This window comes from Lathyrus oleraceus, chromosome 2 (genome assembly GCF_024323335.1).
Source record: "Lathyrus oleraceus cultivar Zhongwan6 chromosome 2, CAAS_Psat_ZW6_1.0, whole genome shotgun sequence".
NCBI lineage: Eukaryota > Viridiplantae > Streptophyta > Magnoliopsida > Fabales > Fabaceae > Lathyrus > Lathyrus oleraceus.
In genome coordinates, this window is record NC_066580.1 from 300,920,994 (window position 1) to 300,943,491 (window position 22,498).

Sequence of the window (22,498 nt, forward strand, 5' to 3'; positions counted from 1 at the left end):
ATGTGGTCGGGCTGGACATCGTGTCCATGAGTGTACCAGTGCCGAGATGAAGTGTTTCAAGTGTGGAAAAGGTGGTCATTTGGTTGCAGAGTGTCAGTTGAGGACTGTAACTTGTTTCAACTGTGGAGAGTTGGGTCATATCAGTCCACAGTGTCCTAAGCCGAAGAAAGAGAATCAGTCAGGAGGCAAGGTCTTTGCTTTATCGGGTTCTGAGACTTCTGCAGATGATCGTTTGATCAGAGGTACGTGTTATATAAATGGTTTTCCTCTTGTAGCTATTATTGACACCGGTGCTACTCATTCCTTTATATCTTTGGATTATGTTGTGAAACTTAAGTTAGAGATATCTGAGATGTATGGTAGTATGGTGATTGATACTCCTGCAAAGGGTCCAGTGACTACTACTTCAGTTTGCTTGAGTTGTCCTTTGAGTATTTTTGGTAGAGACTTTGGGATAGACCTTGTGTGTCTTCCGTTAGTGCAGATTGATGTTATCTTGGGTATGAACTGGTTGGTGTTTAACCGAGTTTCTATTAATTGTTTTGATAAGACTGTGATATTTCCTGAGGTTGAGGAAGGAAAAAGTTTGTTTCTATCAGCGAGGCAGGTGAATGAGGCAGTAGTAGATGGGGCAGAGCTGTTTATGCTGTTAGCGACTTTAGAGGCTAAAGATAAACTGGTGATTGGCGATCTAGCCGTGGTGTGTGATTTTCCTGATGTGTTTCCAGGAGAAGTGAATGAATTACCGCCAGAGCGTGAAGTTGAGTTCTCGATTGATTTGGTACCTGGTACTAGGCCGATATCGATGGCTCCGTATCGTATGTCCGCTGTTGAGTTAGCTGAATTGAAGAGTCAGCTAGAAGATCTGTTGGATAAGAAATTTATTCGTCCGAGTGTGTCACTGTGGGGTGCACCAGTGTTGTTGGTTAAGAAGAAAGAAGGTACTATGAGGTTGTGTGTGGACTACAGGCAACTGAATAAAGTGACGATCAAGAATCGGTATCCTTTGCCGAGGATTGATGATTTGATGGATCAGTTGGTTGGTGCGAGTGTGTTCAGCAAGATAGATTTGAGATCTGGGTATCATCAGATACGTGTGAAAACTGAGGATATTCAGAAGACTGCTTTCAGAACAAGGTATGGACATTATGAGTATTCTGTAATGCCTTTTGGTGTGACTAATGCGCCTGGAGTATTCATGGAGTATATGAATAGGATTTTCCATCCGTACCTAGACCAGTTTGTTGTGGTGTTTATTGATGACATTTTGGTGTATTCGAAATCTGAAGAAGAGCATGCTGAGCATTTGAGAGTGGTTTTAGAAGTCCTACGAGAAAAGAAGTTATTTGCTAAACTGTCGAAATGTGAATTTTGGTTAGAAGAGGTTAGTTTTCTTGGTCATGTGATTTCGAGAGGTGGTGTTGCTGTTGATCCTTCTAAGATAGAAGCGGTGTCTAAGTGGGAAGCTCCGAAGTCTGTTGTTGAGATTCGCAGTTTCCTTGGATTGGCTGGTTATTATAGGAAGTTCATTGAGGGATTTTCTAAGTTGGCGTTACCGTTGACGATGTTGACTAGAAAGGGGCAAGCGTTTGTTTGGGACTCAAAATGTGAAGAAGGTTTCCAAGAGTTAAAGAGAAGGTTGACTACTGCTCCTATTCTGATATTACCGAGTCCGTCGGAACCATTTGAGGTTTACTGTGATGCTTCATTGTTGGGTTTGGGTGGTGTGTTGATGCAGAATAAGCAGGTTATAGCTTATGCTTCGAGACAACTGAGGGTTCATGAGAGGAACTATCCGACACATGATTTAGAGTTGGCAACTGTGGTATTTGTTCTGAAGTTATGGAGGCATTACTTGTACGGGTCGAGATTTGAGGTTTTCAGTGACCATAAGAGTTTAAAGTATTTGTTTGATCAGAAAGAACTGAATATGAGACAGAGGAGATGGTTAGAATTTCTGAAGGATTATGACTTTGGTTTGAATTACCATCCGGGTAAAGCAAATGTAGTGGCTGATGCGTTGAGTCGGAAATCATTGCATATGTCTATGTTAATGGTTAAGGAATTGGATTTGATTGAGCAGTTTAGAGACTTGAGTTTGGTGTGTGAGAGTACTCGCACCAGTGTTAAATTGGGAATGTTGAAGTTAACAAGTGGTATTCTGGATGAGATCAGAGAGGGTCAGAAATCCGATGTGTTTTTGGTTGATAAGTTGACTTTAGTGAATCAAGGCCAAGGTGGTGAATTCAGAGTTGATGAGAATGGTGTTTTGAAATTTGATAATCGGGTGTGTATTCCGGATGTTACCGAACTTAAGAAGAGTATTCTGGAGGAAGGACATCGTAGTGGCTTGAGTATTCATCCTGGAGCTACGAAGATGTATCATGATTTGAAAAAGTTATTTTGGTGGTCGGGGATGAAAAGAGAAATTGCGAGTTTTGTTTATTCCTGTTTGACTTGTCAGAAGTCAAAGATTGAGCATCAGAAGCCGTCTGGGCTAATGCAACCGTTGGCTATTCCAGAGTGGAAGTGGGATAGTATCAGTATGGATTTTGTTTCTGGTTTGCCGAGGACAAATAAGAATTTTGAAGCCATTTGGGTGATTGTTGACAGGTTGACAAAATCGGCTCATTTCATTCCGATCAGAATGGATTATCCGTTAGAGAGATTAGCTGAGTTGTATATTGAGAAGGTTATAAGTTTGCATTGTATTCCGTCGAGTATTGTTTCGGACAGAGATCCTAGATTTACATCGAAGTTCTGGGAAGGTTTGCAGAGGGCTTTGGGAACTAAGCTGAGATTGAGTTCTGCATATCATCCGCAGACTGATGGTCAGACTGAGAGGACGATTCAGTCATTAGAGGATCTTTTGAGAGCTTGTGTTTTGGAAAAGGGAGGTGCTTGGGATTGTTATTTACCTTTGATTGAGTTTACCTACAACAATAGTTTTCATTCGAGCATTGGTATGGCACCGTTTGAAGCTTTGTATGGTAGGAGATGTCGGACACCGTTATGTTGGTATGAGTCCGGTGAGAGTGCTGTGGTTGGACCGGAGATTGTTCAACAGACTACAGAAAAGATTAAGATGATTCAGGAGAAGATGAGAATTGCTCAGAGTCGTCAGAAGAGTTATCATGATAAGAGGAGGAAGTCACTTGAGTTCCAAGAAGGAGATCATGTGTTTCTTCGTGTTACTCCGATAACTGGTGTTGGTCGAGCTTTGAAGTCAAAGAAGTTGACACCTCGATTTATTGGTCCTTATCAGATTTTGGAGAGGATAGGGGAGGTAGCCTATCGTGTCGCTTTACCGCCGTCGCTTGCGAATTTGCATGAGGTTTTTCATGTGTCTCAGTTGAGGAGGTACATTCATGATCCGTCGCATGTAGTCCAAGTAGATGATGTACAGGTGAGAGATAACCTGACTGTTGAAACATCACCTATGAGGATCGAGGATCGAGAGTTGAAGCAGTTGCGGGGTAAAGAGATTGCCTTGGTGAAGGTAGCTTGGGGAGGACCAGCAGGTGGCAATGTGACTTGGGAACTGGAGAGTAAGATGAAGGAGTCTTACCCAGAGTTGTTCGCTTGAGGTATGTTTTCGAGGACGAAAACTCTTTTAGTGGGGGAGAGTTGTAACACCCCGATAATAATATGATAATTATTTAAATTAAGTTAATAATATATTTATTAATTTAATTAGATAATTGGATTATTATTATTATTATTATTATTTTGGAATTATTGAATTATTATTATTATTGGAATAATAATATAATTTGGAAAATATATAAGTTGGAATAAGTAAAAAGAGTTCATTTTGGAAAATAAGGTTTTCACGTGAAACTCAGAGAAGCGGCTGAAAGAGGCAGAGCAAGAGGAAGAACCAGAGAGCAAAGGTTGGAGAAGAGAAGAGCTTGGAGCTCAAAGATTCGCCGGATTAACTCAGGTAAGGGGGGTTTATCGTCGTTTAATGGGGATTATGGGTTAGCATGTAATGGGTAGTGATAGACCGTTGAATTGACCCTAATTGGGATTTGTTGAATGCTGAAAACTGTGATGGATATGTTGTGTAAAAACTGAAATTGAACCTGTAATTGAGTGTGTTGTAAATTCCCTAACGTGTAGCTTTTTACGGAATTGGAATCGGAGGTCCGGAAGTCCTCCAACGGCGGAAAATGCGGAGAACTCTGCATTCTGCTTTGTGTTAGCGCAGGAACTGCTGTTTTGTCTGCGTTAACCGGTTAACCCAGGGTGTTAACCGGTTAACACTGTTACGAATTGAGAATTTGTGCTGTTTTGCCTGCGTTAACCGGTTAACCCAGGGCGTTAACCGGTTAACACTGTTAAGTTTTGGGCAGTAAGCGTGTTTTGCCTGCGTTAACCGGTTAACCGGTTAACGCTGTTGCAGAGTGGAAAAAGTGTTAATTAAAATGTTGTGTGCCTAATTGGTGGTTGCTTATATCAGTGTGTGATATAGTATGGATTATTTCCCGCTGTTTTGAGCAGTATAGGTATTAGTAAAGTGTGCTAATACTGTGTTTAATTATTTGACATGATATGATGTATTGATATATGTGTTGATGATGTATGATGATATGCATAATGCTGTGAATGTATATATTATGCATGTATTTGTGAATGGACTGTTGTATGGCTTAGAGTGTGAGCATATGTCCATTGTGGATTGTTGTTAATGTTGTATTGCTAGATGATTAGCGTGCATAGCATAGCCTGTGGGGCTGTAGCTAATTCCCATGGTGAGGAATTAGTGAGTGAATCATTGTGGATTTGTTGTTGATGTTTGCATGCTAGATGATTAGTGTGCATAGCATAGCCTTCGGGGCTGTAGCTAATTCCCATGGTGAGGAATTAGTGAGTGAGTCATTAGATCTCAAATGAGTGGGACTAGTGAGCTTAGTAGCCGTATCTGGATTGATCGGTGAGCTTGAACTATATGTTCAAGAATAGTCGGTACCGCACGTGTGGAGTCTCATTGCATAACGTATGTATGACGTATAATATGAATGGATGTATTCCAATATTATACTTGTGGTTGTGTTGACATTGAGTATGAGTATGATTGAGTTGATATTGCCGTTGCTGAATGTGTAATCTGAGTTGGGTGATGAAATGTGTTATTTACTTAACATGACATGATAATTTATAATGCTTATTATATCGATTGAGGAACTCACCCTTACAACTATTTTTCAGGTAACGAGCAATGAGTTGAGTAGAAGCTAATGCTTGGAGTCTAGTGTAGTCTCCCTAGTGGGTCGTGCTCTGATAGATGTAACATCGGGATGGGATGTTTTAACTTGTTTTAAATGTTTTATTGTTGGTTATGAACCATTTTACATGTAGTGTTTTACATGATTGATGAGATTTCTACCCGCTGCGTTTTATGCAAATGTTTATGTTTTGAATTAATAAAGGAGCATGACCGTTATATTGTTGAATGGTGTGCAGTGTTTGTGTGTGACACCCTTAACTGCATAATTACTCTGAGTTTTATATGTTGTTTTAATTAAATAATTTGGGGTATTTTAGAAGGGTGTTACACATTGCAGCTGTGATAACGTCCAAATAAGATTGGATTATCTTAGTTTGGGTTGAGACTTTGTGTGGGTTTTTCTTGAATAAAACCCTTTAGGTTTTCTCCTCCAAGAATTGAGGGTTTTTGCACTAACCTTTGCTTCACAGATTCAGCCGAGTGAAAAGTTTGAAGAACAGAAGGTTCGGTCAAACAAGTAGCGGTAAACGGAGGATTGTGAAGAAAGCTTAGGGTTCAAGCAACTTGCATTCGAAATCAGCTGAGCTGAAGTTTTGGAGAACAAGGCGTTCTTCCAATAAGGTAGTGGTAAACGGAGGTTTGTCCGAAGTGCTTGAAGAACTTGGTTCAACTCGAATCAAGGGGAGAGAATAGAATAGGATCTGCAACAACTCTAAGGGTTGATCGCCAGTGATTATTTGTTCTCTTGTATTGACGTTGCAATGTGTTAATAAAAACATCTCAATTCTAGATTTAGAATTGAGGGAAGACGTACCCTAAGCGAGGACAATAGGGGAACTGTGTAACACCCCGATAATAATAAAATAATTATTTGAAGTGAGTTAATAATTTAATTATTAATTTAATTAAATAATTGGGAATTTTATTATTATTATTATTATTATTTTGAATTATTATTATTTTGGAATAATAATTATTATTTGGAAAATATATATAAGATGGAATTAAGGAAAAAGTCCCATTGGGAGTAAAAACATTTCACGTGAAAAACAGAGAAACGATCGTGAAAGAGGAAAGGGCAAAAGAGACAGAGCAAGGGCTGAAGGTTGAAGAGAGAAGAGTTTGGAGCTTAAAGATTCGTCGATTAACTCAGGTAAGGGGGGTTTATCGTCGATTAATGGGTATTTTGGGATAATATGTCATGGGTAGTGATAAGCCGTTAATTTGACCCTAATTGGGATTTGTAAATGTTGAAATGTTGTGGGATGAACTGTGCTGAAAGTTGAAATTAAATCGGTATTTGTGTGAGTAATGTTTTCCCGATCGTATAGCTTTTTACGGAATCGGAATCGGAGGTCCGGAAGTCCTCCAACGGCGGAATTCTGCATTCTGCCGTGTGTTAGCGCAGGAATTGTTGTTTGGTCTGCGTTAACCGGTTAACCCAGGGTGTTAACCGGTTAACACTGTATTGAAATGTGAAAATATTGAGTTTTGCCTGCGTTAACCGGTTAACCCAGGGCGTTAACCGGTTAACACTGTTGCGTTTTGCCAGAAAGTGAGATTTGCCTGCGTTAACCGGTTAACCCAGGGCGTTAACCGGTTAACACTGTTGCAGAGTGAAAAATTATTGTTTTAAATGTGGTGTACCTAATTGAGGGTTGGCCTATGTTGCTTATGGTGTAATAGGGATAAATTCCCGCTGTTTTGAGCAGTATATGCAATATTGAAATGTATTAATATTGTGGTTGTTGTTTGGCATAATCTGACATGCTTATGTGATGAAAGATTGATGATGTATAATGATGTACATGATGCTGTGAATGTATATTTATGCATGTATGTGTGAATGGACTGTTGTATGGCTCAGAGTGTGAGCATATGTTTATTCTTGAATTATTGCTGATGTTGCATTGCTAGATGATTAGCATGCATGGCATAGCCTTCGGGGCTGTAGCTAATTCCCATAGTGAGGAATTAGTGAGTGAACCATTGTGGGTTTGTTGTTGATGTTTGCATACTAGATGATTAGTGTGCATAGTCTAGCCTTCGGGGCTGTAGCTAATTCCCATGGTGAGGAATTAGTGAGTGAGTCACTAGGTCTCAAATGAGTGGGACTAGTGAGCTTAGTAGCCGTATCTAGAGGGATCGGTGAGCTTGAACTATATGTTCAAGAATAGTCGGTACCGCATGTGTAGAGTCTCATTGCATAAAAATATGTATGGCGTATAATATGAATGGATGTGTTCCAATATTATACGTGTGTTGTGTTGTTGTTAAGTATGATTTGAGGTTATACTGGTCTTGTATATTGATGTTGAGTATGATGTTTAAGCCAATGAGCTATTACTGAATGTGTATTGCAATTTGGGTGATTGATGTGTTTATTTACTTGGCATTACATGTTGTTTTATAATGCCTATTATATTGATTGAGGAACTCACCCTTACAACTATTTTTTTTAGGTAACGAGAAATGAGTTGAGTAGAAGCAAATGCTTGGAGTCTAGTGTAGTCTCCCTAGTGGGTCATGCTCTGATAGATGTAACATCGGGCGGGAACACTTTGATTATTATTGTTGTTATTGTTGAACTAAATTACATGTGATGTTACATGTTTTGCATGATTGAGTTGATCTCTATCCGCTGCGTAATTGTGCAAATACTTTGTATTTAAATTAAATAAGAGAGCATGATTGTTATATTGTTTAAACGGTGTGGAATGTTGTGTGACACCCTTGGTGCACTATTACTCTGATTATATGGTTATTATTTTAATTAATTTTTGGGGTATTTTAGAAGGGTGTTACATTAGTGGTATCAGAGCATAGTCGGTCGTGTCGAGTCGTAATTATTCTGTTTTCCCTGTACGGGATAGGTGTTGTGTAACCCTATCAGTACTTATTGTTTTAGTTTGTTGGGTTTTCAGAATAGAGATGGCTGGAAGAGGCAGAGATGATGCTGCGATTGCTGAGGCTCTGGGTATGCTGGCTGGAGTACTTGGAGGGAATCCAAATGTTGTAGGAATGGGAGCTGCTCGTCAACTGAGTGAGTTCCAGAAGAACAATCCTCCAATGTTCAAGGGAGCATACGATCCAGATGGTGCTCAGAAGTGGTTGAAGGAGATCGAGAGGATCTTCAGAGTAACTGAGTGTGCTGATAACCAGAAGGTCAGGTTCGGTACACATATGCTGTCAGAGGAAGCTGATGATTGGTGGGTTGCTACCCGCACTGAGTTGGAATCTGCTGGGAATACTGAGATCACTTGGGCTGTGTTCAGGGAAAGGTTCCTGAGAAAGTATTTTCCAGAAGATGTCAGAGGAAAGAAAGAGATAGAGTTTTTGGAATTGAAGCAGGGTAACAGGTCGGTTACTGAGTATGCTGCGAAGTTCACCGAGCTGTCAAAGTACTATACTCCCTATAATGAGGCTGCTGGAGAATTTTCGAAATGTGTGAAGTTTGAGAACAGGTTGCGTCCTGAGATCAAACAAGCTATTGGATATCAGAGGATCAGGGTGTTTTCTGACTTGGTTGACTGTTGCAGAATTTTTGAACAGGATTCCAAGGCTAGAGCAGAGAGCTATCAGCAGAGGGTTGATAGGAAGGGTAAGAATCAGATGGATCGTGGAAAACCGTATGCAGCTGGCAAAGGTTTTCAGAAGCAGAGTGGGATGAAGAGGCCTAGTGGGGGAGACTCTAGTGCTCCTGCTAAGTGTTATAGATGTGGTCGGGCTGGACATCGTGTTCATGAGTGTACCAGTGCTGAGATGAAGTGTTTCAAGTGTGGGAAAGGTGGTCACTTGGCTGCAGAGTGCCGATTGAAGACTGTAACTTGTTTCAACTGTGGAGAGTTGGGTCATATCAGTCCCCAGTGTCCTAAGCCGAAGAAGGAGAATCAGTCAGGAGGCAAGGTTTTTGCTCTATCAGGTTCTGAGACTTCTGCAGATGATCGTTTGATCAGAGGTACGTGTTATATTAATGGCTTTCCTCTTATAGCTATTATTGACACAGGTGCTACTCATTCTTTTATATCTGTGGATTGTGCTGTGAAGCTTAAGTTAGAGATATCTGAGATGCGTGGAAGTATGGTGATTGATACTCCTGCAAAGGGTTCAGTGACTACTACTTCGGTTTGTTTGAGTTGTCCTTTGAATATTTTTGGTAGAGATTTTGGGATAGACCTTGTGTGTCTTCCATTAGTGCAGATTGACGTTATCTTGGGTATGAACTGGTTGGTGTTTAACCGAGTTTATATCAACTGTTTTGATAAGACGGTGATATTTCCTGAGATTGAGGAAGGGCAGAGTCTATTTCTATCAGCCAGGCAGGTGAATGAGGAAGTGGCAGATGGGGCAGGGTTGTTTATGCTGTTGGCAACTTTAGAGGCTAAAGATAAACTGGTGATTCGTGATCTAGCAGTGGTGTGTGACTTTCCTGATGTGTTTCCGGAAGAAGTGAATGAGTTACCGCCAGAGCGTGAAGTTGAGTTCTCGATTGAATTGGTACCTGGTACTAGACCGATATCGATGGCTCCGTACCGTATGTCTGCTGTTGAGTTAGCTGAATTGAAAAGTCAGCTGGAAGATCTGTTGGATAAGAAATTTATTCGTCCGAGTGTGTCACCGTGGGGTGCACCAGTGTTGTTGGTTAAGAAGAAGGAAGGTACTATGAGGTTGTGTGTGGACTACAGGCAACTGAATAAAGTGACGATCAAGAATCGGTATCCTTTGCCGAGGATTGATGATTTGATGGATCAGTTGGTTGGTGCGAGTGTGTTCAGCAAGATAGATTTGAGATCTGGGTATCATCAGATACGTGTGAAAACTGAGGATATTCAGAAGACTGCTTTCAGAACGAGGTATGGACATTATGAGTATTCTGTAATGCCTTTTGGTGTGACTAATGCGCCTGGAGTATTTATGGAGTACATGAATAGGATTTTCCATCCGTACTTGGATCAGTTTGTTGTGGTGTTTATTGATGACATTTTGGTGTATTCGAAATCTGAAGAAGAGCATGCTGAGCATTTGAGAGTGGTTTTAGGAGTGCTGCGAGAACAGCAGTTATTTGCTAAACTGTCTAAGTGTGAATTTTGGTTAGAAGAAGTTAGTTTTCTTGGTCATGTGATTTCAAGAGGTGGTGTTGCTGTTGATCCTTCTAAGATAGAAGCGGTATCTAAGTGGGAAGCTCCGAAGTCTGTTGCTGAGATTCGAAGTTTCCTTGGTTTGGCTGGTTATTATAGGAAGTTCATTGAGGGATTTTCTAAGTTGGCGTTACCGTTGACGATGCTGACTAGAAAGGGGCAAGCGTTTGTTTGGGACTCAAAATGTGAAGAAGGTTTCCAAGAGTTAAAGAGAAAGTTGACTACTGCTCCTATTTTGACGTTACCGAGTTCGTCGGAACCATTTGAAGTTTACTGTGATGCTTCATTGTTGGGTTTGGGTGGTGTGTTGATGCAGAATAAGCAGGTTATAGCTTATGCTTCGAGACAGCTGAGGGTTCATGAAAGGAACTATCCGACGCACGATTTAGAGTTGGCAGCTGTAGTGTTTGTTTTGAAGTTGTGGAGGCATTACTTGTATGGATCAAGATTTGAGGTTTTCAGTGACCATAAGAGTTTAAAGTATTTGTTTGATCAGAAAGAGCTGAATATGAGACAGAGGAGATGGTTAGAGTTTCTAAAGGATTATGATTTTGGTTTGAATTACCATCCGGGTAAAGCAAATGTAGTGGCTGATGCATTGAGTCGGAAATCATTACATATGTCTATGTTAATGGTTAAGGAATTGGATTTAATTGAGCAGTTTAGAGACTTGAGTTTGGTGTGTGAGAGTACTCACAACAGTGTTAAATTGGGAATGTTGAAGTTAACGAGTGGTATTCTGGAGGAGATCAAAGAGGGTCAGAAATCCGATATGCTTTTGGTTGATAAGTTGACTTTAGTGAATCAAGGTCGAGGTGGTGAATTCAGAGTTGATGAAAATGGTGTTTTGAAATTTGGTAGTCGGGTGTGTATTCCGAATGTTATTGAGCTTAAGAAGAGTATTCTTGAGGAGGGACATCGTAGTGGCTTAAGTATTCATCCTGGAGCTACGAAGATGTATCATGATTTGAAGAAGTTATTTTGGTGGCCGGGGATGAAAAGAGAAATTGCGAGTTTTGTTTATTCTTGTTTGACCTGTCAGAAGTCAAAGATTGAGCATCAGAAGCCGTCTGGACTAATGCAACCGTTGGCTATTCCAGAGTGGAAGTGGGACAGTATCAGTATGGATTTTGTTTCTGGTTTACCGAGGACAAGTAAGAATTTTGAAGCCATTTGGGTGATTGTGGATAGATTGACGAAGTCGGCTCATTTCATTCCGATCAGAATGGATTATCCGTTAGAGAGATTAGCTGAGTTGTATATTGAGAAGGTTGTAAGTTTGCATGGTATTCCGTCGAGTATTGTTTCAGACAGAGATCCTAGATTTACATCGAAGTTCTGGGAAGGTTTGCAGAAGGCTTTGGGAACTAAGCTGAGACTGAGTTCTGCATATCATCCGCAGACTGATGGTCAGACTGAGAGGACGATTCAGTCACTAGAGGATCTTTTGAGAGCTTGTGTTTTGGAAAAGGGAGGTGCTTGGGATTGTTATTTGCCTTTGATTGAGTTTACCTACAACAATAGTTTTCATTCGAGCATTGGTATGGCACCGTTTGAAGCTTTGTATGGTAGGAGATGTCGGACACCTTTATGTTGGTATGAGTCCGGTGAGAGTGTTGTGGTTGGACCGGAGATTGTTCAACAGACTACAGACAAGATTAAGATGATTCAGGAGAAGATGAGAATTGCTCAGAGTCGTCAGAAGAGTTATCATGATAAGAGGAGGAAGTCACTTGAGTTCCAAGAGGGAGATCATGTGTTTCTTCGCGTCACTCCGATAACTGGTGTTGGTCGAGCTTTGAAGTCGAAGAAGTTGACACCTCGATTTATTGGTCCTTATCAGATTTTGGAGAGGATAGGAGAAGTAGCCTATCGTATCGCCTTACCGCCGTCGCTTGCGAATTTGCATGAAGTTTTTCATGTGTCTCAGTTGAGGAGGTACATTCATGATCCGTCGCATGTAGTCCAAATAGATGATGTACAGGTGAGAGATAACCTGACTGTTGAAACATCACCTATGAGGATCGAGGATCGAGAGTTGAAGCAGTTGCGGGGTAAAGAGATTGCCTTGGTGAAGGTAGCTTGGGGAGGACCAGCAGGTGGCAACGTGACTTGGGAACTGGAGAGTAAGATGAAGGAGTCTTACCCAGAGTTGTTCGCTTGAGGTATGTTTTCGAGGACGAAAACTCTTTTAGTGGGGGAGAGTTGTAACACCCCGATAATAATAAAATAATTATTTGAAGTGAGTTAATAATTTAATTATTAATTTAATTAAATAATTGGGAATTTTATTATTATTATTATTATTATTTTGAATTATTATTATTTTGGAATAATAATTATTATTTGGAAAATATATATAAGATGGAATTAAGGAAAAAGTCCCATTGGGAGTAAAAACATTTCACGTGAAAAACAGAGAAACGATCGTGAAAGAGGAAAGGGCAAAAGAGACAGAGCAAGGGCTGAAGGTTGAAGAGAGAAGAGTTTGGAGCTTAAAGATTCGTCGATTAACTCAGGTAAGGGGGGTTTATCGTCGATTAATGGGTATTTTGGGATAATATGTCATGGGTAGTGATAAGCCGTTAATTTGACCCTAATTGGGATTTGTAAATGTTGAAATGTTGTGGGATGAACTGTGCTGAAAGTTGAAATTAAATCGGTATTTGTGTGAGTAATGTTTTCCCGATCGTATAGCTTTTTACGGAATCGGAATCGGAGGTCCGGAAGTCCTCCAACGGCGGAATTCTGCATTCTGCCGTGTGTTAGCGCAGGAATTGTTGTTTGGTCTGCGTTAACCGGTTAACCCAGGGTGTTAACCGGTTAACACTGTATTGAAATGTGAAAATATTGAGTTTTGCCTGCGTTAACCGGTTAACCCAGGGCGTTAACCGGTTAACACTGTTGCGTTTTGCCAGAAAGTGAGATTTGCCTGCGTTAACCGGTTAACCCAGGGCGTTAACCGGTTAACACTGTTGCAGAGTGAAAAATTATTGTTTTAAATGTGGTGTACCTAATTGAGGGTTGGCCTATGTTGCTTATGGTGTAATAGGGATAAATTCCCGCTGTTTTGAGCAGTATATGCAATATTGAAATGTATTAATATTGTGGTTGTTGTTTGGCATAATCTGACATGCTTATGTGATGAAAGATTGATGATGTATAATGATGTACATGATGCTGTGAATGTATATATTATGCATGTATGTGTGAATGGACTGTTGTATGGCTCAGAGTGTGAGCATATGTTTATTCTTGAATTATTGCTGATGTTGCATTGCTAGATGATTAGCATGCATGGCATAGCCTTCGGGGCTGTAGCTAATTCCCATAGTGAGGAATTAGTGAGTGAACCATTGTGGGTTTGTTGTTGATGTTTGCATACTAGATGATTAGTGTGCATAGTCTAGCCTTCGGGGCTGTAGCTAATTCCCATGGTGAGGAATTAGTGAGTGAGTCACTAGGTCTCAAATGAGTGGGACTAGTGAGCTTAGTAGCCGTATCTAGAGGGATCGGTGAGCTTGAACTATATGTTCAAGAATAGTCGGTACCGCATGTGTAGAGTCTCATTGCATAAAATATGTATGGCGTATAATATGAATGGATGTGTTCCAATATTATACGTGTGTTGTGTTGTTGTTAAGTATGATTTGAGGTTATACTGGTCTTGTATATTGATGTTGAGTATGATGTTTAAGCCAATGAGCTATTACTGAATGTGTATTGCAATTTGGGTGATTGATGTGTTTATTTACTTGGCATTACATGTTGTTTTATAATGCCTATTATATTGATTGAGGAACTCACCCTTACAACTATTTTTTTTAGGTAACGAGAAATGAGTTGAGTAGAAGCAAATGCTTGGAGTCTAGTGTAGTCTCCCTAGTGGGTCATGCTCTGATAGATGTAACATCGGGCGGGAACACTTTGATTATTATTGTTGTTATTGTTGAACTAAATTACATGTGATGTTACATGTTTTGCATGATTGAGTTGATCTCTATCCGCTGCGTAATTGTGCAAATACTTTGTATTTAAATTAAATAAGAGAGCATGATTGTTATATTGTTTAAACGGTGTGGAATGTTGTGTGACACCCTTGGTGCACTATTACTCTGATTATATGGTTATTATTTTAATTAATTTTTGGGGTATTTTAGAAGGGTGTTACAAACTGCCTCAACAAATCCGGTCTTGTTCTCTCTATCCCTTAACTCTTTAAATTCTGCATTAATTACTTTGTGTATGAAATTAATCGTTAAATCAATATCGCTTGATTGGTGTGCATATCAACTGTTCGATAAATTGTTGCAATCACTTTGATTGCAACTGAGTAAAATTCTGCATATTCCACTTGAGTAAAATTGATATTTGGTGTGAAGTGCACACCAAGTGTTCGACAAAATTAATTTCGCACAAACTTAGTAATATTTTCTTTGATCTCTTATTGTGTTGAGCATTATTAGAGGTAACAATATCAAGGATCATAGTAGTTAATTGATTGATTTAGATAGGGGTTGATATTCTCTATCTTAAGTAATTCCTTCGGTTCACGTATATCCGATCTTTCCATTAATAGGATCGTTTAGACGATTTCAATCTAGGGTGTTTCCGCAACCGTTGAAAACATTTTTAAAAAGCGCTTAATTTCAAAACTGATATATTCAACCCCCTTCTAGATCGGTACTATCGTCTAACAATTACTAACTTACATTATTTATTTTAATTCTCCATAATTCGCACTTTTCACCCCAAATTCATTATTTATTTATTTTATTATTTCATTTAAATAATAACACTAAAACATTATTTAATCAATTAAATAATTTTAAATAAATTTACCAACCTCTAATTACTCGTCACACTCTCTAAGAGTCGCTCATCCTTATTGCTCTAAATCATCTTAATTATAATACAAATAATAATTAGATACACACATAAAATTATAATTAATTAATATAAATAATTTTTGAAAAAACGGGATGTTATATTAAATCTATGCTAGAACATTTTATTTGATGGAATTTTGAATTCATATTCATTACCTTGAAATACAAAAAGAATTTAAAAGATGAATGCCTTATTGGTGAAAACTATGTTATCATAAAAATATAAGCCTCTAAGTTGGAATTAAAAGTGGTTATACATTACTTCTAAGATTTGATTAATGCTCATACTTTAAGTCTCATTGCTCATAATTTTTTCATTCAAAGCAATTGTTCAAGGACATACAATGACTCAAGCATGGGAAAATTTGATAAATTAGGATTTATTTGTTCTTATAATTTTATTTGATAGGAAACTTTAATGTTTTTAGTTTGATTTTAGCTCTATTTCACTACATTTTATTTTATATTATTTATTATAAGAAATACAAAACTAAAAGAAGATTTCTATGCAAAGCATCAAAGATAAATACCACATGGTCAAATAATCACAATCCACATTGATCAAGAAGATGAAAGAAGTTAGAATTCCAATAGAGATAATTACCTACCTTATAATGGTCAAACGACAAGAAATACAGTTAGTCAATAATCACTACTATTGTAATTTTTATTTTGGAAATTTGTATGAATTTTTGTAATGAACTCTTATGAAAGCAATTAGGGCTATAAAAGGGAATGAAAATCATCGGATTATACACATTTCTCTTGTCTATAAAAATTTAGTTTCGTTTATTTGCTCTTATGATTTTGCTAGTTAATTTTAATTTTAATAAAATTTTATTTTCTTATTCTGTTTCTTTTCCCTATTATTTATATTAAGAAATTAAGCAAATCACACTAACATTCTTAAGTAAATTAAAAAAAGAAGTTGAAAAGTAGTATCAACTAATTAAACAATAAAGTTTACAAAATTGATCTATATAGCAATCATAAAAGTAATTCATTTTTATCTTTTTTTTATCTTTATAGCGAAATAAAGAAAGTAAAGGAAGTGAAAGATAATTAAAAGATTTATCTTTGAATATGTCTTAAAGTATCTTTAATATAATAGAAATAAGAAATAAATAAATAAAAGAAAAAAAAAATTATTGAAAGATAAATAAATAAGTGTGACACTCCTTCCGTTTTATATTATAAGTCATTTTCAAGAAAAATTTGAGTCAAATATATATCATTTTACATTATTAATGAATCATTATTATTTTATTTTATATCTTTGAGTATTTATTATTCTTTCTTCATTTAATTATTTAAATTTATATTTTTCAAAATTATTAATACTTGTAAAATTATTTTTAATTATTTTCTTCCATACAAAATTAATTACATTTTTTGATGTATGTAAAAAGTACAAAACAATCAATTATATATCTAATAATAAAACATAATTCTACCAATTATGCCACTCACTTAAAAAAATTACACTTGCAAAAGATTAAAATAGTAAAAACTAATCTCACAATAAATTCTCTCAACTTCAACTAAATGCTACAAGTGTCAAATTCTTATTTAACACTTTTTCAAATTTTATTTTTCCTTCCACTTCTCAGTCTTTCACTCGTCATCTCATCATTCTTTGAAATTAAATTTTTTTTTTTTCATTTCATTATTTTATCATTTCTACTTAATTATTTTATCTTCTCCCAATTATTTTTAATATATTAAAATTTATAATATAGAATATGCTTATTATATTAAATATTTATTGTTGTATAAATGGATACAATATTGTCATTTAGTTTTATATTTGATCAATACTATTTATTTTATTATTATTAAAAATATTTATTTATTTATTTTTAAATTTTAATAAAATTAAGAATTTATTTTATGAAATTGAATAATACTCAATAGTCATATACACAACTAATTTTTTATCTCAAAGATCATTATCAGAAAAAAAAAAATACCTATTTTATTTAATTAATAATTTTTATTATTTGAGATACAAAATTCTTCTTTTTAAATGTTAAAAAAAAAATCTTAGAGGTCACTGTCAACAAAGTATTTATTTTATTTTAATTAACAATTATTTTCATTTTATACATAAAATTTTTATTTTTAAATGCCAAAATTTTTCTCTTTTTCACAAACCACTATAAGTCAAATACCAATTTTATTTTAATTAAAAATTACCATTATTTGAGACACAAAATTATTATTTTAAAATATCAAAATATATATTTTTCTCCCGGGTCATTATTAGTAAAATACTTATTTTAATTTAATTAACATTTGTCGATACAAAAATTTTATTTTTAAATAGTAAAATTTATCTTTTTCTCACGTGACACTATCAGCAAAATATCTATTTTATTATAATTAATTATTATTATTATTTTTAAAATGTCAAAATTTCCTCTTTTTTCGTTCTCTTTTTCACGAGTTATGTCTTCATTTTGTATAATTATTTAATACAATTGAATTTGAATTATTATTATATTATAATTAAATAATCTATTTTAAATTTACATTTATTTTTAAATATATTTTATATATTAAATAATTTTATTCATACAAATACACTAATAGAACAAGTTATGAATCAAACACAAATTTTATTTACCTTTACTTATAAGAAGAAATGATAATAAAATACACTTTTTTCTTTTTTTTATTTCTTTTTTTCTTTTCAAATTTTCAATTCTTTTTCATCCATCAAAACTCAAGGAACAAAGGTCACGACAAATACAAATTTTAGTTTCTTTCATCCACTAAGATGCTCAAAAAGAATATTTTGACCATGCTTGATACTTCTCACAAAAACATAAATAAATAAGAAATTTCCAATAAATAAATTTATTGAAGAATTGTTTTTTATAGGGTCTTGCTAACTAGTGTTCCAAAGGCACAAGATAAGGTTACTACTATTAAAAAAATTGTATTGAATAAAATAAAATTTTAAGTTTTAAAAAATCAAATACACGTGTTCTAGAAAATATTTCTATAAATGTATCATTAACTTGTGCCTTTGGACACACGTTAGCGTTACCTTTTTTATATATTTGTGTTGACTAGCCTATGCCTACTAATTCCATGCAATGATAGTGATTAATGATAATCAATAATCATTAGCTAATTAACATAATCAATTAAGAAAAGAAAAAAATCGCTATAAAGACCAAACCACCCTTCTCTGTCTTTTCGCGTATCAACTTCTTCACACACCTCACTCCTCACACACCAAACCAGAATTCCAATGGAACCTTTCGGAGGATCCGAACCCGAAAATCCAATCGCCACATGCATCTCTATGCTCTCCCTCCGCAACTTCTCCGCCTGCAGCGACTTCGCCCGCCGTTTACCACTCTCCGATTCCATTGGCCGAATCCTCACAATCGCCGACGTTCTCTCCGCCGCCGATCATTACTCCGTCCTCCGTCTCCCCCGTTCCGAAACCGTCAACCGTGACCTAGCTCGTCAGCATTACGCGAAGTTCGCGATCCTGTTGGACCCTACTACCACTGACAAATTCCCCTTTCAAGATGAAGCCCTAGCACGTGTCCGTGAGGCTTGGCACGTGCTCTCTGACCCGGACAAACGCGCTGTTTACGATCACGATATCGGAACCCGCGGTGTTGCTGACACGACGGCGACGTTTTGGACTGCTTGTCCTTACTGCTGGAGCCTGTACCAGTTCGAGAAGAGGTATGAAGGTTGCTCGCTGATGTGTCAGGGTTGTGTTAAAGCTTTTCACGGCGTGGCTGTGAAGCCGCCGGTGAAAGTGGGCGGGACGACGGTGGAAGGGGAGGAGCAGCGGCAGTATTACAAGTGTAGAGCTAGAGTGCCGTTGAAGTTTTATGAGGTGAAAGAAAGTGGTAAGGAGACTGTGATGGGTGATAATTCAGGTGAATTTGTGTATGTTTCTGATGATGATGGTGATTGGGAGAAAGCATGGGGGAATGTGGATGGTGGTGTGAGAAATGATGATTTGGAGAAAGTGGTTCAAGAGATTCAAATGCAAGGGAATGAGAAACGCAAGATGAGGATAAAGACTGTGGCAAAGAAGAGCGTCTCGAACCGAAGGATAAGATGTGCTGATCCTGATGATGCAAAGGATTGTGAATTGGAATTCACTCAAGGTGATGGCGATGTCTTTGTCGGGGTTCGGTTTAATTCATGATTGAACTGTTGGGGGGATTTTTCTTGTTCTTTTACTTTTTCTTTGGCTAGGTCTAGCAGCATGTTATACACAGAAAGTTTGCAGTGTTCTGAGAAAATAACATGATTTTGGGAAGAGAGAAATGACTGAGAATTGGATTGGAGTTTGATAGTTTAGTTGTTGAATTGATTTTCTATATTCTTGTTTTAGTGGGGAAGCATTGCATTGTTCATATTTTACCATTTTTTGTAATGCCCCTTTTCCTTGTCCTTTATCAAATTCAAAAGATGATTTTTGCTCTCCTTTCAGATTCTTTGATTCAGTTGTTTTAGTTTTTTTACATGTTCATGTATGTTGTTGTTAAGTAGCTGCTATAGTTGTGCTACACTGCTACAGCATAGTGGAAGGAATTTGGACAAATGGTTATTGTTCTGTGATAGGCAATTTAATTCATAATGTTGTTAAACGGTTGTTGTAGTGGCGCGTGCTGTTAAATATCCGTTATAGTGGTGCGTGTTTCAATTGCGTGTGTGTTTGATTCAAAATGTTAAATAACCGTTATAATGGTGTGTGATGTTTAAGTGGCGCAGGTTGTTGTTAAATAGCCATTAGAGTGGTGTGTTGTTATAGTGTGTTCGATTCAAAATGTTGTTAAATAGTTGTTATAAAGACGCCCGTTGATTTAGTTACGTGTGTCGTTAAATCCGTTATAGTGGTGCGTGTTGCAATAGCGTGTTTAATTCAAAATGTCGGTAAATAGCCGTTATAATGGCACGAAGTTTTAGTGGTGCGCGTTGTTAAATAACTGTTATATTGGTGCACATTGCAATAGTGTGTTTAATTCAAAATGCTGTTAAAGAGCTGTTATAATGGCGTGTGCTATTATAGTGGTGCACATTGTATAGTGCATTTAATTCAAAATGTTGTTAAATCGTCAATATAATGGCGCGCATTGTTAAATCGCCGCACATTGTTATAATGGCGCGCATTATTATAGTGGCGTGCGTTGTTAAATTGCCGCACATTGTTATAATGGCGCGCATTATTATAGTGGCGTGCGTTGTTAAATTGCCGCACATTGTTATAATGGCGTGCATTATTATAGTGGCGCGCTTTGTTAAATCGCCGCATATTGTTATAATGGCGCGCATTATTATAGTGGCGCGCGTTGTTAAATCGCCGTTGTAGTGGTGCACATTGTTATTGTGGCACGGGTTATTATAATGGCGTTCTAATGGCGCGTGTTGTTATAGTGGCGCGCATGAGTTCTAGTGGCGCGTGTTGTTATAGTGGCGTGCATGAGTTCTAGTGGCGCGCGTTGTTATAGTGGCGCGCATGAGTTATAATGGTGTGTGTTGTTATAGTGAAGCGCATGAGTGCGAGTAATTATTGTTATAACAATTAAACCTATTAAATCTTATAGTTCTGTAGATGTTTTTGCCTATTCATAAATTTCATGATCTAATCTGAGCCTTAAAACTTAATCAATTCCTGTTATGTTGTTCTAAAATCTATAAAATAAAATAAAAAACAATACTAAAACTTAATCAATTCCTGTTATGTTGTTCTAAAATCTATAAAATAAAATAAAAAACAATACTAAGGTTTGAGACGAAACAGTCAAAATGAATTTAGTGCAAAACCAAAGAAGATAAGAGATATTTAGTTGGCTATTTTGTAAGAAGGTAAAAGATATTCATATATTCCTTAATGATTTAATGAAGATAAATGATGTTATTGCAAATCCAAAACATATTTTTGCAGATCAATAAAGATTGTCTTGTAAAAATGGTATATCAGGGGATAATAATATCATTATGAATATTTAACATAGACATGATCTCAAAATTAATTTCAAAATCCTATCTTAAATTCCTTGATTTGCTGATTCCTTTTTATAAAGTGACTAAATAGTTGCCAAACATCTTCAATCTTCATTGCTTCTGCTGTAATTGCATTTCACTTGCCTCTTTTAGCACAAAGTTTTTTACAGGAAGCAGAATGGTTTTACTTCGACAGGTAAGATTTTTATAAGTTATCTTGTTTAAGATTAAATGCAAACTTGTTTACTTCTTTTGTTTTACTAAAATAGTTACAGCAGGGAATGCAGCATGTCCGAAATTTCTATAACTCGGAAGCTCAAATGTTAAGAAGCAACTTTCAGCCATCATTCATCTCTCAAACATACAAAAGCAGTATCTCGAAACAAAGATCAAAGGCAGAGAACAAATTACTGGCAGCAAAGAAACACAGTGAAGCAGAAAGGAGACGCAGAATGCGAATCAATGGTCAATACGACACCCTCCGCAACATCCTCCCCAACTTGATCAAAGTTAGTATCATCATTATTGATAAAAAAAAAAAAGAACGATTAAATATGATATGATTGATGCGGCCATAATTGTCATCACAATGTGTTCTAAATTATGTTTTTTTAACTTTGGCCCGCATGAAGTCAGGTTTTTCATTGTGATTTTCCTAACAATACCACTAAATTTAGAATTTGTTATTTGCTAACAGAAGGACAAGGCATCAATACTAGTAGAAACTATCAAGCAAGTGATTGAGTTGAAGAAAAAAGCATCAAAACTAGAAGATAGCCATGATACCTCAGAGGTCAAGTTTCCAAGTGGAGCAGACAGATTGAATTTGGAAAAGTGTAATGATGAGGAGGGTTTAGTGAAGGCTACATTGAGTTGTGAGGATAGGCCAGGATTGATGTCATCTATAGCAAGAGCAGTAGGGTCCACGAAAGCCAAAGTTGTAAAGGTTGAGATGGTGACAGTTGGTGGAAGAACCAGAAGTGTTTTGTGGGTTCAAGGGGTTGAAAATGAAGATTTGGGAATGCTTAAAAGTACTTTGAAAATTGTCATGCATAAGCCAAGCTTTAAGATGAGAAGGTTTACTCAATAAGTGTTTGTTGTAGGATTATTCCCTTAATTCTGACTTCATAGGAACCATAACGTGTAAAGCTAATTACATGTTTTTTTTTCTAGGTTTGAGGAATACAAAATAATGACTTTATGGGCTTTGTAGAATGAGCCTCTACTCTTAGATTTGTATGCAACTTTTTATATGA

General features: G+C 36.7%; 1 protein-coding gene across 1 annotated transcript; it reads left to right on the forward strand.

The window, feature by feature from the left end:
* The first annotated feature begins 21,273 nt into the window (after positions 1 to 21,273).
* LOC127119226 (transcription factor bHLH131) lies at positions 21,274 to 22,481 on the forward strand. The gene is made up of 2 exons (XM_051049427.1): positions 21,274 to 21,751; positions 21,940 to 22,481. Exons 1-2 carry the CDS (start codon positions 21,524 to 21,526, stop codon positions 22,330 to 22,332), a joined length of 621 nt encoding a protein of 206 aa, XP_050905384.1. The 5' UTR covers positions 21,274 to 21,523; the 3' UTR covers positions 22,333 to 22,481.
* Positions 22,482 to 22,498: the final 17 nt, after the last annotated feature.